General features: G+C 36.9%; 1 protein-coding gene across 1 annotated transcript; it reads left to right on the top strand.

The window, feature by feature from the left end:
- Positions 1-3,061: 3,061 nt before the first annotated feature.
- Positions 3,062-13,795, top strand: LOC133592949 (peptide YY-like). Its single transcript, XM_061945642.1, has 5 exons — positions 3,062-3,117; positions 11,349-11,478; positions 11,597-11,771; positions 11,838-11,927; positions 13,361-13,795. Exons 3-5 carry the CDS (start codon positions 11,611-11,613, stop codon positions 13,383-13,385), a joined length of 276 nt encoding a protein of 91 aa, XP_061801626.1. The 5' UTR covers positions 3,062-3,117; positions 11,349-11,478; positions 11,597-11,610; the 3' UTR covers positions 13,386-13,795.
- The last annotated feature ends 528 nt before the right edge of the window (positions 13,796-14,323 follow it).

Here is a 14,323-nt window from a genome sequence, read left to right as displayed (position 1 = left end):
ACACAAATTAGTACCAGTATACATGTGTCTTGGTGGTGGCAGCATCATTGTCTGAGTGCATGAGTGCTGACGACACTGGAGACTTGTGGCTCATTGAGGACCACATTTACTGTGATGGCGGGCAACAAAAATTAGTACCAGTATACATGTGTCTTGGTGGTGGCAGCAACATTGTCTGAGTGCATGAGTGCTGCCGGTACTGGGGAGCTGTGGTTCATTAAGGGCCACATTTACTGTGACGGCGGGAAACACAAATTAGTACCAGTATACATGTCTTGGTGGTGGCAGCATCATTGTCTGAGTGCATGAGTGCTGACGACACTGGGGAGTTGTGGTTCATTGAGGACCACATTTACTGTGATGGCAGGCAACAAAAATTAGTACCAGTATACATGTGTCTTGGTGGTGGCAGCAACATTGTCTGAGTGCATGAGTGCTGACGACACTGGGCACTTGTGGTTCATTGAGGACCACATTTCCTTTGACAGCTGTTAAGTTATAAGGACCAATTTAGATGTGTCTTGGAAGTGGGAGCATCATTGTCTGATTTTGCATGAGTGCTGCCGGCACTGGAGAGCTGTGGTTCATTGAGGACCACATTTACTGTGACGGCGGGAAACACAAATTAGTACCAGTATACTTGTGTCTTGGTGGCGGCAGCAACATTGTCTGAGTGCATGAGTGTTGACGACACTGGGGAGTTGTGGTTCATTGAGGACCACATTTACTGTGACGGCGGGAAACACAAATTAGTACCAGTATACATGTCTTGGTGGTGGCAGCATCATTGTCTGAGTGCATGAGTGCTGACGACACTGGGGAGTTGTGGTTCATTGAGGACCACATTTTCTTTGACAGCTGTTAAGTTATAAGTACCAATATACACGTGTCGTGGTAGTGGTAGCATCATTTTCTAACTTTGCATGAGTGCTGCCGGCACTGGGGAGCTGTGGTTCATTGAGGACCATATTTTTTTTGTCTTGGTAGTGGGAGCATCATTGTCTGACTTTGCATGAGTGCTGCCGGCACTGGAGAGCTGTGGTTCATTGAGGACCACATTCACTGTGACGGCGGGCAACACGAAGAAGTACTAGTGCACATGTGTTTTGGTGGTGGCAGCGCCATTGTCTGAGTGCATGAGTGCTGCCGGCACTGGGGAGTTGTGGTTCATTAAGGAGTCTAGGTTTTCAGTTAATATGAACAAAATGGTTTGCGTAGTTCTGTGATATTTAGCGATGAAATACATTTTGTTTGAATATTTTTGGTCTTAATGGACTTAGCAAGTGAGCGTTCTGTGTCATTGACCTTCTCTGCAAGCCGCACCAGATCACAACACGGACCAAATGTAGAACTAATGAAGAAGGTGATTAAAGTTTGTGCTTTCATACAAGATGAATAATATCTTCAAAAACATGGTCATGGTTGAAGTTGATATCGAACATGTATACAGAAACAATATGATACATCATGTTCTCTTCACATGTTGGAAAAGGGGTAGGAAGAAGCAAGCTTTATTTAATCCTCCCCCTTTTCCCTATTTGTACCAATCAGGGATAACAGGTTATTATTTTTATTGCATATATTTTGTCACTGGTCATTTGTGCTGCACTTTTTTTCTTTTGCTGGTTGAACTTTTCTGCCGCTGTGGTCGACGCTGTCATTAGCGGAGTCATGTGACCACTAATGAGCATCAAGCCAAGACACTGTGAAAGAATGATGAGCTCTCTGTGGACTGCACACTTCATTACTTTTACAAAGACAAATGCGCGCGATTGTTTGTCACAGCTTTAAACTTTTAGCTCATCCAAATGCGCACAATGTTGATGCGGTACGATTTTCAAGAAGTTGGTGAAATGTCCACTAGGGTTGACGACATGCGTTAGAGCTTTCTACAGTATAGAACTTTCCTCTTCCTGGTGCGACCGTGTCATCTGTGCCGCACGAATACACACAACGAAAGGAGAACGTTATGATATAAAAGCAGTTCAATAGAAATGTAACAACCATAGCACGCGTTCTTAAAACCTTTTCTAAGATCATGTCTTTCTTCTTCTTTTGTGTAACGTCAGATGTCCAACTCAGTGTCGCTTAGCCATACCTCTGGTCCAAGGTGGAAGAGGCTGGCTTCCGAGGGCGGTCCATATAAGGGGCAGATGTTGATTATATGGTCGGCGGTCTGTTAAGGGTCACCGCACTCGCATGCCGCACTGTCCGCCAAGCCCCACGTCTGCATTAATGACCCAAAGCAACCGACCCCAGTCTGTAGACCATTCAGCGTGGTCCATTGCAGGCGTGGTAGGTCGTCTCCTCCGATGGCGCCATCTCCGGGGTCCCAAAAGTAGCGGTGGACTCAGGAGGGCCCGGCCGACTCCCACTCCTGCTTCCTCCTGCTTCATGTCTTTGAAGTGCAAGTGCACACCAAAAACTATTACAATTGTATTTGTTTATTTGTACTAATTTGATATATTTAGTCATATTAATTTCATTAATTACTATTTATGTATGTTATTTTACTATTGTCTTGTCCCTGCATTTTTTGTTCCCCAGTGATTCTTAAACTAGTGGTACACATGCTCCATCTAGTGGTACGCCAAATAATCAGTACAGTTTTATTTTCCTATATTCAAACATAGTGTTACTGTTCAAACAGTGTGTAATGTTACAGTGGCCAAAAATGTTAAATATACTTCTTAAATAAAACCTCTGCCTTGTTATTACTTAGGCCAGGGGTCGGCAACCCGCGGCTCTAGAGCCGCATACGGCTCTTTAGCGCCGCCCTAGTGGCTCTCTGGAGCTTTTTCAAAAATGTATGAAAAATGGAAAAAGTTGAGGGGAAAAAAATATATTTTTTGTTTTAATATGGTTTCTGTAGGAGGACAAACATGACACAAACCTCCCTAATTGTTATAAAGCACACTGTTTATATTAAACATGCTTCACTGATTCGAGTATTTGGCGAGCGTCGTTTTGTCCTACTAATTTTGGCAGTCCTTGAACTCACCTTAGTTTGTTTACATGTATATCTTTCTGTGACTTTCTAGGACGTGTTTTATGCCACTTATTTTTCTGTCTCATGTTGTCCACCAAACTTTTAACGTTGTGCATGAATCCACAAAGGTGAGTTTTGTTGATTTTATTGACTTGTGTGGAGTGCTAATCAGACATATTTGGTCACTGCATGACTGCGAGCTAATCGATGCTAACATGCTATTTAGGCTAGCTATATGTACATATTGCATAATTATGCTTCATTTGTAGCTATACTTGTGCTCATTTAGTTTCCTTTAAGTCGTATTAATTCAATTTATATCTCATGACACACTATCTGTATGTAATATGGCTTTTATTTTTTTGCGGCTCCAGACAAATTTGTTTTTGTATTTTTGGTCCAATAAGGCTCTTTCAACATTTTGGGTTGCCGACCCCTGACTTAGGCCTACTATGCTACTGTATTTTAACGTTGGTCATCATGGTTGTACTTGGCGGACTGAGTGGGTTAGAGCAGTGGTTTTCAACCTTTTTTCAGTGATGTACCCCCTGTGAATTTTTTTTTAATTCAAGTACCCCCTCATCAAAGCAAAGCATTTTTGGTTGAAAAAAAGAGATACAGAAGTAAAATACAGCACTATGTCATCAGTTTCTGATTTACTACATTTTATAACAGTGCAAAATATTGCTCATTTGTAGTGGTCTTTCTTGAAGTATTTGGAAAAAAATACATAAAGATAACTAAAAAGTTGTTGAAAAATAAACAAGTGATTCAATTATAAATAAATATTTCTACACATAGAAGTAATCATCAACTTAAAGTGCCCTCTTTGGGGATTGTAATAGAGATCCATCTGGATTCATGAACTTAATTCTAAACATTTCTTCACAAAAAAATAAATCTTTAACATCAATATTTATGGAACATGTCCACAAAAAATATATCTGTCAACACTGAATAATAATAATAATAATAATATGAACTTATATTCATATTTTGTTGAAGTATTATTCAATAAATATATTTATAAAGGATTTTTGAATTGTTGCTATTTTTAGAATATTTAAAAAAAATCTCACATACCCCTTGGCATACCTTCAAGTACCCCCAGGGGTACGCGTACCCCCATTTGAGAACCACTGGGTTAGAGAACCACTGCTTTGAAAAATAAGGTTTTTTTTGTGCTCAAACAACTATTAATGATGTTATTATTATTATTATTGATATTGTTGCTTTTATTCATTCTTGTTTTTCCTTTTTTGTATTGTATTTGTATGTCTTCTCAATTGCAGCAGGGATTGAGTTGGAGTTGGGGTTGCTCTATTTTTATTTATCAAATTGATTAACAGTCTGTGATATTTTTTTTTTATTATTGTAAAAATACACTTTTAAAAAAACGTTTTTCAGGACAACACTGTGTGCATAAGTCTTATGCCAGCAGCCGAGAGGAGCTTTTGTAACCTGTAACCTTTTTTGAAAGGTTTTATTATCATTTATATACCCTATATTATATTGCAATAATCTTGTTGAATTGAGGATCGATTCTGAATCCAAATATTCTCATCTCTGCTAAATAAGTTGAGTATGAGAAATGTTCTCATTATGTACTGCAGTATATGGAGAAAGGAGAATCACAATAATACACATTGAGACAACTGTCATTGCTAATAATACCAATACATTAAATTAAATTGTGACATATATAGACATTTATGTGTTAAACCTGTTCACCAACCAATATTAATGACATGACATGTAAATACATTTTTAAACAGTGACATACAACATCCTAAAATGGCAGCCAAAATATAGCTAGTGATGCCCAGTGTTGGGACTAACGCGTTACAAAGTATGTATATGGCACGAAACCAGTTTCCAAGTTCCTGGACACAGTGGACATTGAGTACATAAACATGGAAAGCAAGCTAAAGAAGACACTCCAAACTCTGCCTCTGCTCATCATTCATCACTGAAGGTACACACACTCTGTCAATTCTCTTATATACTCTTTCATTCTAGACTTCTAGAGTGTTTGATTATCACACCACTCTAAATGTATAGACTATGCAGTTCACAAACATAAAGAGGGATCCTAGTGGGCCAGGCCAATCTTTCCTTTTCTCTAAACTAAAAGTGGGGACATGCGTAGAGTGTTCTGGGCTTCAGTACAGTGTTGATCTCCTGAACACATGATTTTATTTCACAATTCCTTGAGAGAGAAAAAAGCCTGGTTAGGCGTGTGTATAGCAGTATGTGTGCTGTACATAGTGACATGACATATAATCAAGTCATGTGTGCCTTCCTTGGGTGAAGCCAGGTTTACAGCTATGTGGTGACATGTTGTTATTATGCGGGTTGTTACTTATGTATGTTATGTTGCAGCTATTTAAAATAGTTTTGTCAATTTGTTCTGGCCCAAAATAAATTGGCCCTTTGAAACATATCTTTGTCTTTGTGTGTTGTATGTAGACCACATTGCTTAGCAGAGTTCAGTGATGCAAATGCGTGTCAACAGATTGTATTATTCTCCAGTGCAATAACAGTACTGAAATGAAGGCTAAAAGAGCATTAATGGGAGCCTTAAATAAAAAATTTAAAAAATAAGTAACTAAATAGTTACTTTTCACAGTAACGCATTACTTTTTGGTGTAAGTAACTGAGTTAGTAACTGAGTTACTTTTGAAATAAAGTAACTAGTAACTGCAACTAGTTACTGGTTTTCAGTAACCAACCCAACACTGGTGATGCCTACAGTCCAATTTAGTGGACATATGATTATTCACAACTTCCTCAAATTACATTTATTGGCCAATAATATCGGCCAATAAATGCGTTAAAATGTAATATCGGAAATTATAGGTATCGTTTTTTGTTTTTTTGTTTTTTGTTTTTAATTAAATCAACATAAAAAACACAAGATACACTTACAATTAGTGCACCAACCCAAAAAACCTCCCTCCCCCATTTACACTCATTCACACAAAAGGGTTGTTTCTTTCTGTTATTAATATTCTGGTTCCTACATTATATATCAATATATATCAATACAGTCTGCAAGGGATACAGCCCGTAAGCACACATGATTGTGCGTGCTGCTGGTCCACTAATAGTACTAAACTTTAACAGTTAATTTTACTCATTTTCATTAATTACTAGTTTCTATGTAACTGTTTTTATATTGTTTTACTTTATTTTTTATTCAAGAAAATGTTTTTAATTTATTTATCTTATTTTATTACTTTTTTTAAAAAGTACCTTATCTTCACCATACCTGGTTGTCCAAATTAGGCATAATAATGTGTTAATTCCACGACTGCATGTATCGATTGATATCGGTATCGGTATCGGTAATTAAAGAGTTGGACAATATCGGAATATCGGATATCGGCAAAAAGCCATTATTGGACATCCCTAGTAATTATATTACTCTTTATTTGTTGCTTGAAGTCCACATATATTTTTTAGCACTACGGGTCGAGAAGGAACGGACAAGACGTTCCTCCCGTGCTCTGCACATCTGTCAGCCATCTTGTTTTAGAATTGTTGTTTGTTTTTTTTGCAGTACAACAGCTGACCAATGGTTGGGGCAGTATATGGCAAGACACAATGGCGTGCACTGTAGCGACTTATGCGAAGACGTGAAGATTCATGCGTAATGCAAAAAACAGCTTTTGAATAACTGTCCACTGCAAGATGAGTAGTAGGCCGTTCTATTTTTCTACGTTTTTCAGTGTAGTTTCTCCAATCATTTGATTAAATCTTCATAATTCCCTCCTTAAACCTTCCATTTGCAGATTCTGTCGTTTCTTTTTTAATGGTCTATCATCCGTTTAAAATTCTAAATCAAATAAATCAACATGTTTGCAACTCAATAGTGTTTATTTCAACATACATTTTATTGTAAAACATACATAAATGGCAAAAGGGTTTTGTTTTTGCACACCCTGCAAAGACTTTTCTTCCCAATCTACTGTAATGTTCTTGTCAGAAAGTGGTGTTAAAGTGTTCCCATCATTTAGGGCCTGAGAGTCCTCCATTACGAATAACTCCCAAGTTTAAAGGTTGGAGCGATTGGCTGTTTTTTAGGAGCAATGTGCACTCAAAAGCTGCCCTTGTTTAAGTCATGTGACACACACGTACAATATATGACACTTATTATTACAAAGTATGCTTCCTATTTTGTAATTCAATCCCACTCTGAATTATTTCATATTGTCAATGTTATTTGTGTCTTGTCAACATTGAAAATGATTGAGTCTGTCCATTCATTAGTCTTATTTATTATTTAAAGACTGCAAACTGAAATCAATTTTAAGCCGGCCTGTGAGTGTTTATGCATTTCGTTTAAGTTTAACGTCTTAATGGAAGTCAACTCTGGTTGCTAAGGAGCCGATCATGCTGTAAAACAACAACATTCAGAAGGTATTGATTACTGAAGCACACTGCACTCTAATGCACTTATACCCTGCAGCATATCCACATATTATTGTATGGCAGATACAATGGCCTGCAGAAGTATTTGGACGGTGAGGGACCTTGTGGGATTTATATATGACCATGATGGATTGGAAATAAAACTACCAAGATGTGATTAAAGTTTAGACTTAAGGTGTTTTAGAAAATAAAATATTTCAATCACAACCGTTTTACGTGGGTCTCAAAAGTAGTATATTGTTTTGTCAGGCCTTCACTTTCTGCTTGTATGTGGCTCCTGCTGCCTTCACGTTTGTCCTCGCTAATTAAAATTGTCTTGATATCAGGACACTGACTCCATCATTGGACAACATTCCATTTCTTTACCTCCCAAAAGTCTTGAGTTGTGTTATATTTACAGTTAGGTCACTACTCTGTGAGTTTGAGCCCCTAAACATGAAAGATACTCTGCTAAAAATGGCGGCCTGCTACAAATAAACAAAACCATAATTTAAAAAAAGAGTTGCCACTCATAAACATTTATAATGGGACTATGTGTCGTAACTCTTTTTAACACAGTAACACTTTAACGCACATTCACATACAGGGCGGTATAGCTCGGTCGGGGCGGTATAGCTCGGTTGGTAGAGCGGCCGTGCCAGCAACTTGAGGGTTGCAGGTTCGATCCCCGGCAATCACAGAGCTATGGAGGTTAATTTGTGCCTTTCTTTGGAGACTGAATTTATGTAACTGATTTTTTTGCATTTGAATTTTGTGAACTTAAATTTTTTACATGAATTTAGGCTGACAATTTATTTGAATAAATATTTGTGGGCAAAATTTGTGTTTAAAAATTCAATATGTAAAATTCCGTGTTTAAAAATGATGTGTTAAAAAAAAAGAACTGTAGAAAAATTCAGTGCTGAACTATGAACAGTGGCTTTTTACATCAACTTATGCGGACAATGCGGTATAGCTCAGTTGGTAGAGTGGCCGTGCCAGCAACTTGAGGGTTCCAGGTTCGATCCCGGCTTCCGCCATCCTAGTCACTGCCGTTGTGTCCTTGGGCAAGACACTTTACCCACCTGCTCCCAGTGCCACCCACACTGGTTTAAATGTAACTTAGATATTGGGTTTCACTATGTAAAACGCTTTGAGTCACTTGAGAAAAAGCGCTATATAAATGTAATTCACTTCACTTCACTACACACATGTTCTGCCAAAGAATGAGACGTGTAGCAGGAAGGATGATTGTTGCCAAATTAGAGACTTGTTGGCTATATTTAGCGAGTAAGTGACAAATCTAGCGAGTTTTTCAGGTTTTGTTGAACATTTTTGGAGACTCTTGACATGAAAGAAAGCACATATCGCTCTTCTCCACGAGGAGCGGGTCCTACTGTGCCCCCCATCACAATCACCCCCCTTTGTCTTTTCCCCATCTAATGGTAAGGGTGCTGAAAAAGATAGATTCACATCCGAATCTAATTCTAATATAAAACTTGTGAGAGACTCACGTTTTTGCAAAAGGTCCGTAAAAACAGCAGAGTGCTCCTGTAACTCTGACACAATAAATACACCAAAATCAAAAGTCTACTTTAGAGGACGCTGGTGAATATACAAAATAGGACTAATAGTTCGGAGTGAGACTCTTTGGGCAACTAATAATTAGATCTGATTATGATTCCTGGTGTGACGATTCGATTCAGAATCGATTCTCGATTCAACACAATTCTCAATTCAAATGGATTCTCTCATTGTATTATTTGTGATAATACAGTGGTTCTTAACCTTGTTGGAGGTACCGAACCCCACCAGTTTCATATACCCTTCTTTAGTGAAAAAAAAAATAAAAAAAAAAAATAAAAAATTCAAGACAAAGTTACATGTTTTTGGTAACACTTTAGTATGTGGAACATAATCTAAGTAACAAAGACTTAATTTAGAGTTATTTGGTTAGGTTTGGTTTACCATGAATTGATTTACGTGGACCCCGACTTAAACAAGTTGAAAAACGTATTCGGGTGTTACCATTTAGTGGTCAATTGTACGGAATATGTACTGTACTGTGCAATCTACTAATAAAAGTTTCAATCAATCAATCAATCAATCAGGGTTAGGGTTAGAGCAGTGTTTTTCAACCACTGTGCCGCGGCACACTAGTGTACCGTGAGATCCAGTCTGGTGTGCCGTGGGAGATGATCTAATTTCACCTATTTGGGTTAAAAATATTTCTTTCAAACCAGTAATTATAGTCTGCAAATGATGTGTTGTTGTTGAGTGTCGGTGCTGTCTAGAGCTTGGCAGAGTAACCGTGTAATACTCTTCCATATCAGTAGGTGGCAGCCGGTAGCTTATTGCTTTGTAGATGTCGGAAACAGCGGGAGGCAGTTTGCAGGTAAAAAGGTGTCTAATGCTTAAACCAAAAATAAACAAAAGGTGAGTGCCCCTAAGAAAAGGCATTGAAGCTTAGGGAAGGCTATGCAGAACGAAACTAAAACTGAACTGGCTTCAAAGAAGACAAAAACAGAATGCTGGACGACAGCAAAGACTTACTGTGGAGCAAAGACGGCGTCCACAATGTACATCCGAACATGACATGACAATCAACAATGTCCCCACAAAGAAGGATAAAAACAACTGAAATATTCTTGATTGCTAAAACAAAGTAGATGCGGGAAATATCTCCCAAAGGAAGACATGAAACTGCTACATGAAAATACCAAAAAAAGAGAAAAAGCCAACAAAATAGGAGCACAAGACAAGAACTAAAACACTACACACAGGAAAACAGCAAATAAGTCCAAATAAGTCAGGGCGTGATGTGACAGGTGGTGACAGTACACCTACTTTGAGACAAGAGCTATAGTGATGCATGCTTGGTTATGGTTTAAAGTCATATCCAACAATTGCGACAACGACTTTTTACTGTCAACTGAGTTTCGTTTTTAGTGATTTCTGCTGGTGGTGTGCCTCCGGATTTTTTCAACGCAAAAAAATGTGCCTTGGCTCAAAATAGGTTGAAAAACACTGGGTTAGAGGGTTAGGGCCAGGGTTAGAGGGTTAGGGTTATAATAAGGCCATGCCAAATAAGGCATTAATAAGTACTTAATAATGACTAGTTAAGAGCCAATATGTTACTAATTTGCATGTTAATAAGCAACTAAGTAATGGTGAATATGTTCCCTATACTAAAGTGTTACCATGTTTTTTATGCTGGTGCACAAAATGAACCGTGCATGAACATCACCTTGTTCAAACAACAAAACCAACACAGTGCATAAACTCACAACAAATTACACACCTGCAAATCAGTCTGACGATGAGTCGGGTGTGTCTTGACCTCCGCCGAACCCGAGCCCGACTCACCGAACCCCTAGGGTTCGATCGAACCCAGGTTAAGAACCACTGTGATAATAATTGTAATGAACATTTTTCAAGCAGGTTAGAAAAGCCCGTTCTGGTTGCATTGAGATGGCCCAAAACGTCTTTTGAAAAATCAGAATGAATAAGAATCGTGATTCAGATGTGAAACCATTTTTTGTGTACCTCTACTAATAGTGAAGGGAGAAGTCTGGCCCCTCAGTCGTTAGCTTTCTAGGAATGTGGCCCCCAAAACATTTTAGTTGAATATCTCTGCCCTCAATCCTCCTTTATAAAGTTCTGATGCAGGTCTTGTGTAGGTCTTGTGTAAGGGCTAATAAAGAACTTTGGCCACACTTTTGAGACCCCTGCTGTAGAAGATGAAAATGACGTAAACCTTGCTCATGCGTTACTAGACTGTGTGAATCACAACTGTGATTCCAGTTGAAAATTGAGTTTTTAAAGTTAGTTTGTGCTTAATTTCGTAGCTTGTGCGTGTTTTCATTAGTCATAAGTGTAATGAAATAGCATCATTTGTATCATTGGGAGAGATTACTAATCTAATGAGGCGGTGGATGTTTCTCAGGGGAGCTGTACAAGTGAACGCCTGCCTTCCTACTACGTGACACACCCTGTATAAAACAGCCGAGGCATACAGAGGAGCTTTGAACAGAGTGGAAGTCGCCTCACAAGCAGCATTTCCAGCCTTTAACAACGTATGTGCCTTGTTTTGGGGGGTTTTAAGTTGAATTTAATTTTTTTTTGTAGGTTTTGGATGATTACCACCGCTTGTTATTATACAGTAAAACTTGATCTCTTTCCCCCCCCTTCTAGGATTCACTGCTGTGATGTCTCTGGTTGTCCTTCTGTGCCTGCTGGCTTGTGTTCACTCGGGCATTGAAGCATATCCACGCAAGCCTGTCAGCCCCAAAGAAGGAGCACCACCTGAGGAGCTTGCTAAATACTATAGTGCACTCAGACACTACATCAACCTCATCACAAGGCAGAGGTGAGCCAGCGATGTTGATCCTTGTTCTTTTTATTAACAGGAGTGAACACTCTTTTCCATCCACAGGTACGGGAAAAGAGACAGTCCAGATACACTGTTTTCTGATTTTTTTGTAAAGGAGAGCACAGAGAGTATCCCTGGATCAAATTATGGCAGGTAGGACCTAAAAAACAACAACATCCTTCTGATTTGATTACAGTTTTGTATGGATAATTATTAGCCTGATATCATTTGCATTATCTATTTGGTGCAAGCAGGAATGTAATACTTTATTATTAAATTGTATTCATTATTGACTTATTCCAAATTATTTCACATGTAACATTTAATTAATAATATGTTTATTAATCTATTTTACAAAATACAAATACATCTTTCCAAGTTTTATTTTTTTTTAAAATAATTTATCTACAATTTATTGGTGTTTTTCCATTTTAATCTACTTTTTCATTTTAATCTACTTTTTATTGTATGTCTAATTATTTATTTTTATTTTGCTGAAAATGCAAATTAATCTAATAATATGTCTATCTATTGAGGTAATAATAATCTATTTCTACATGTATAATTTTGAAATATTATTTAAATTGAGATCTTATTTATTTTTTACAAAAAGAAAAATCCCCTTAAATATTTTTTTTTACTCTTTATCGACTGTATTTTAGCTGCATTTATCATAAATGGTTAGTAAACCACTATTACAGCAATTATATATAAATATAAATATATATACATTAGGTCAGGAAAAAACAGAGGCTATTTCATCCATACAAGCCTGTTTTGCAGGTTTCTCTGCTACACACACACACACACACACACACATATATATATATATATATATATATATATATATATATATATATATATATATATATATATATATATATATATATATATAATTTTGTTCAAAGTAAACAATACCAGGTCACCTTATTACACAGGTTTATTTTTTTTCCGTAAATAAAAATTTATAGAATCGTCTATTTTATAAGCAAAGAGAAACATATTTCAAAGTGTATTCTTTAATATAAATGATTTACAATTCAGCAGTATTTTGAAAAAGTAAAAAAAGTAAATGTATTTATTTGTAAGTCATATTATTTCAGGTAATTGCTGTCATGATCGGTTGTTAGTGAATTATTTTGACAGCAGTTAAAATGATTTTGTTAAAAATATACAATATTAGACCATCGTTGTAATAACGCATATTTATTTTTACTTTGCTGTAAATACAAATTAATATAATATTATGTCTATTTTATTTTTATTTTAATACTTTTTAAAATATAATTTGTTTAAATCCAGAAATTGATTCTGTTGTTTGTTATGGTCTGCTGCATGTCTGTTTTTTTTTTATTTTGATAATACGGTGATATTTCTATTATAATTAGTAGTATACTAATGGTAGTATTAGTGAGCATATTAAATGTATATGAATTAAAATAGTATTTCTGTTTTGGTGTGCATGTGCCTCTTGATAATATTCTGCTACCAAATACCAGTTAAATTGTTTTTCATAATTTTTCGTTTATTTTATTTATATTTCATGATGTTTTAATGACTTCCCTATTGTCTTTCATGCATTATAGGTATGATGAATTGCCCATCTGGTGATGTTGATGATGATGATGATGATGCTGGAGTTGCCTTAACTTTTCATTTGTGGCTAATAAATGGACCTATGTTGCATGTGATATATACTGTATGTTGTGTCATTTAGGTGCAAAGTATTGTATATGTCTATCAACGTCTTCTGCTTATGTGGTGTTCCTTACTAAACAGTGTTCTCTAGCGGTGAACACCGGTACAAACTTATTTTGGTATCGTGTGACTTGTGATGATTGGGACAAGAGAAAATATTACCTATATTTTGAGGAAGAATAAGTGCGTTTATTTTATATTGCTATTATTTTCTAAAAATCTGTGAATATGTTTAATAACTGTCTCTGTGTACTTTTTTTATTGTCATTTTTAGTGTCTTTGTCAAGGAGTTTCCTGTTTAAATAAAAGTGAAAATGTAAAAATGATATCCAGTTTGTGTTTACTACAAAACATATATTGGCATCTCTTCCATACCCAGTGAACACAGAGCCAGTATCGCCGCTACCTGTAAATGGAGTATACCAAAGAAAGTTGCAAGTGCCAGCACTTTGACATGGAAGGTGCACAACACAATTGCAGTGGGTCTCAAACTTTTTTTTTTATTATCAAATACCACCTCACAAAACACTTGGCTCTCCAAGTACCATCATAATGATCAACATTAAATACAATGTCATAGTAGGCCTAAGTATTAATCAAAAACAAGGCAGAGGTTTTATTTACCATGTATATTGTGACCCCATCCATCCTTTTTCTACCGCTTATTCCCTTCGGGGTCGCGGGGGGCACTGGAGCCTATGTCAGCTACAATCGGGCGGAAGGTGGTGTACACCCTGGACAAGTCGCCACCTCATCGCAGGTATATTGTGACATTACACACAATTTGAACAGTAACATTGTGTTTGAATATAGGAAAATATAACTGTTACACCCCCCGCGACCCCAAAAAG

This window comes from Nerophis lumbriciformis, linkage group LG04 (assembly GCF_033978685.3).
Source record: "Nerophis lumbriciformis linkage group LG04, RoL_Nlum_v2.1, whole genome shotgun sequence".
Classification (NCBI taxonomy): Eukaryota; Metazoa; Chordata; class Actinopteri; order Syngnathiformes; family Syngnathidae; genus Nerophis; species Nerophis lumbriciformis.
Note: the sequence above shows the minus strand (reverse complement) of the source record. Positions and strands in the feature narration are given on the sequence as shown.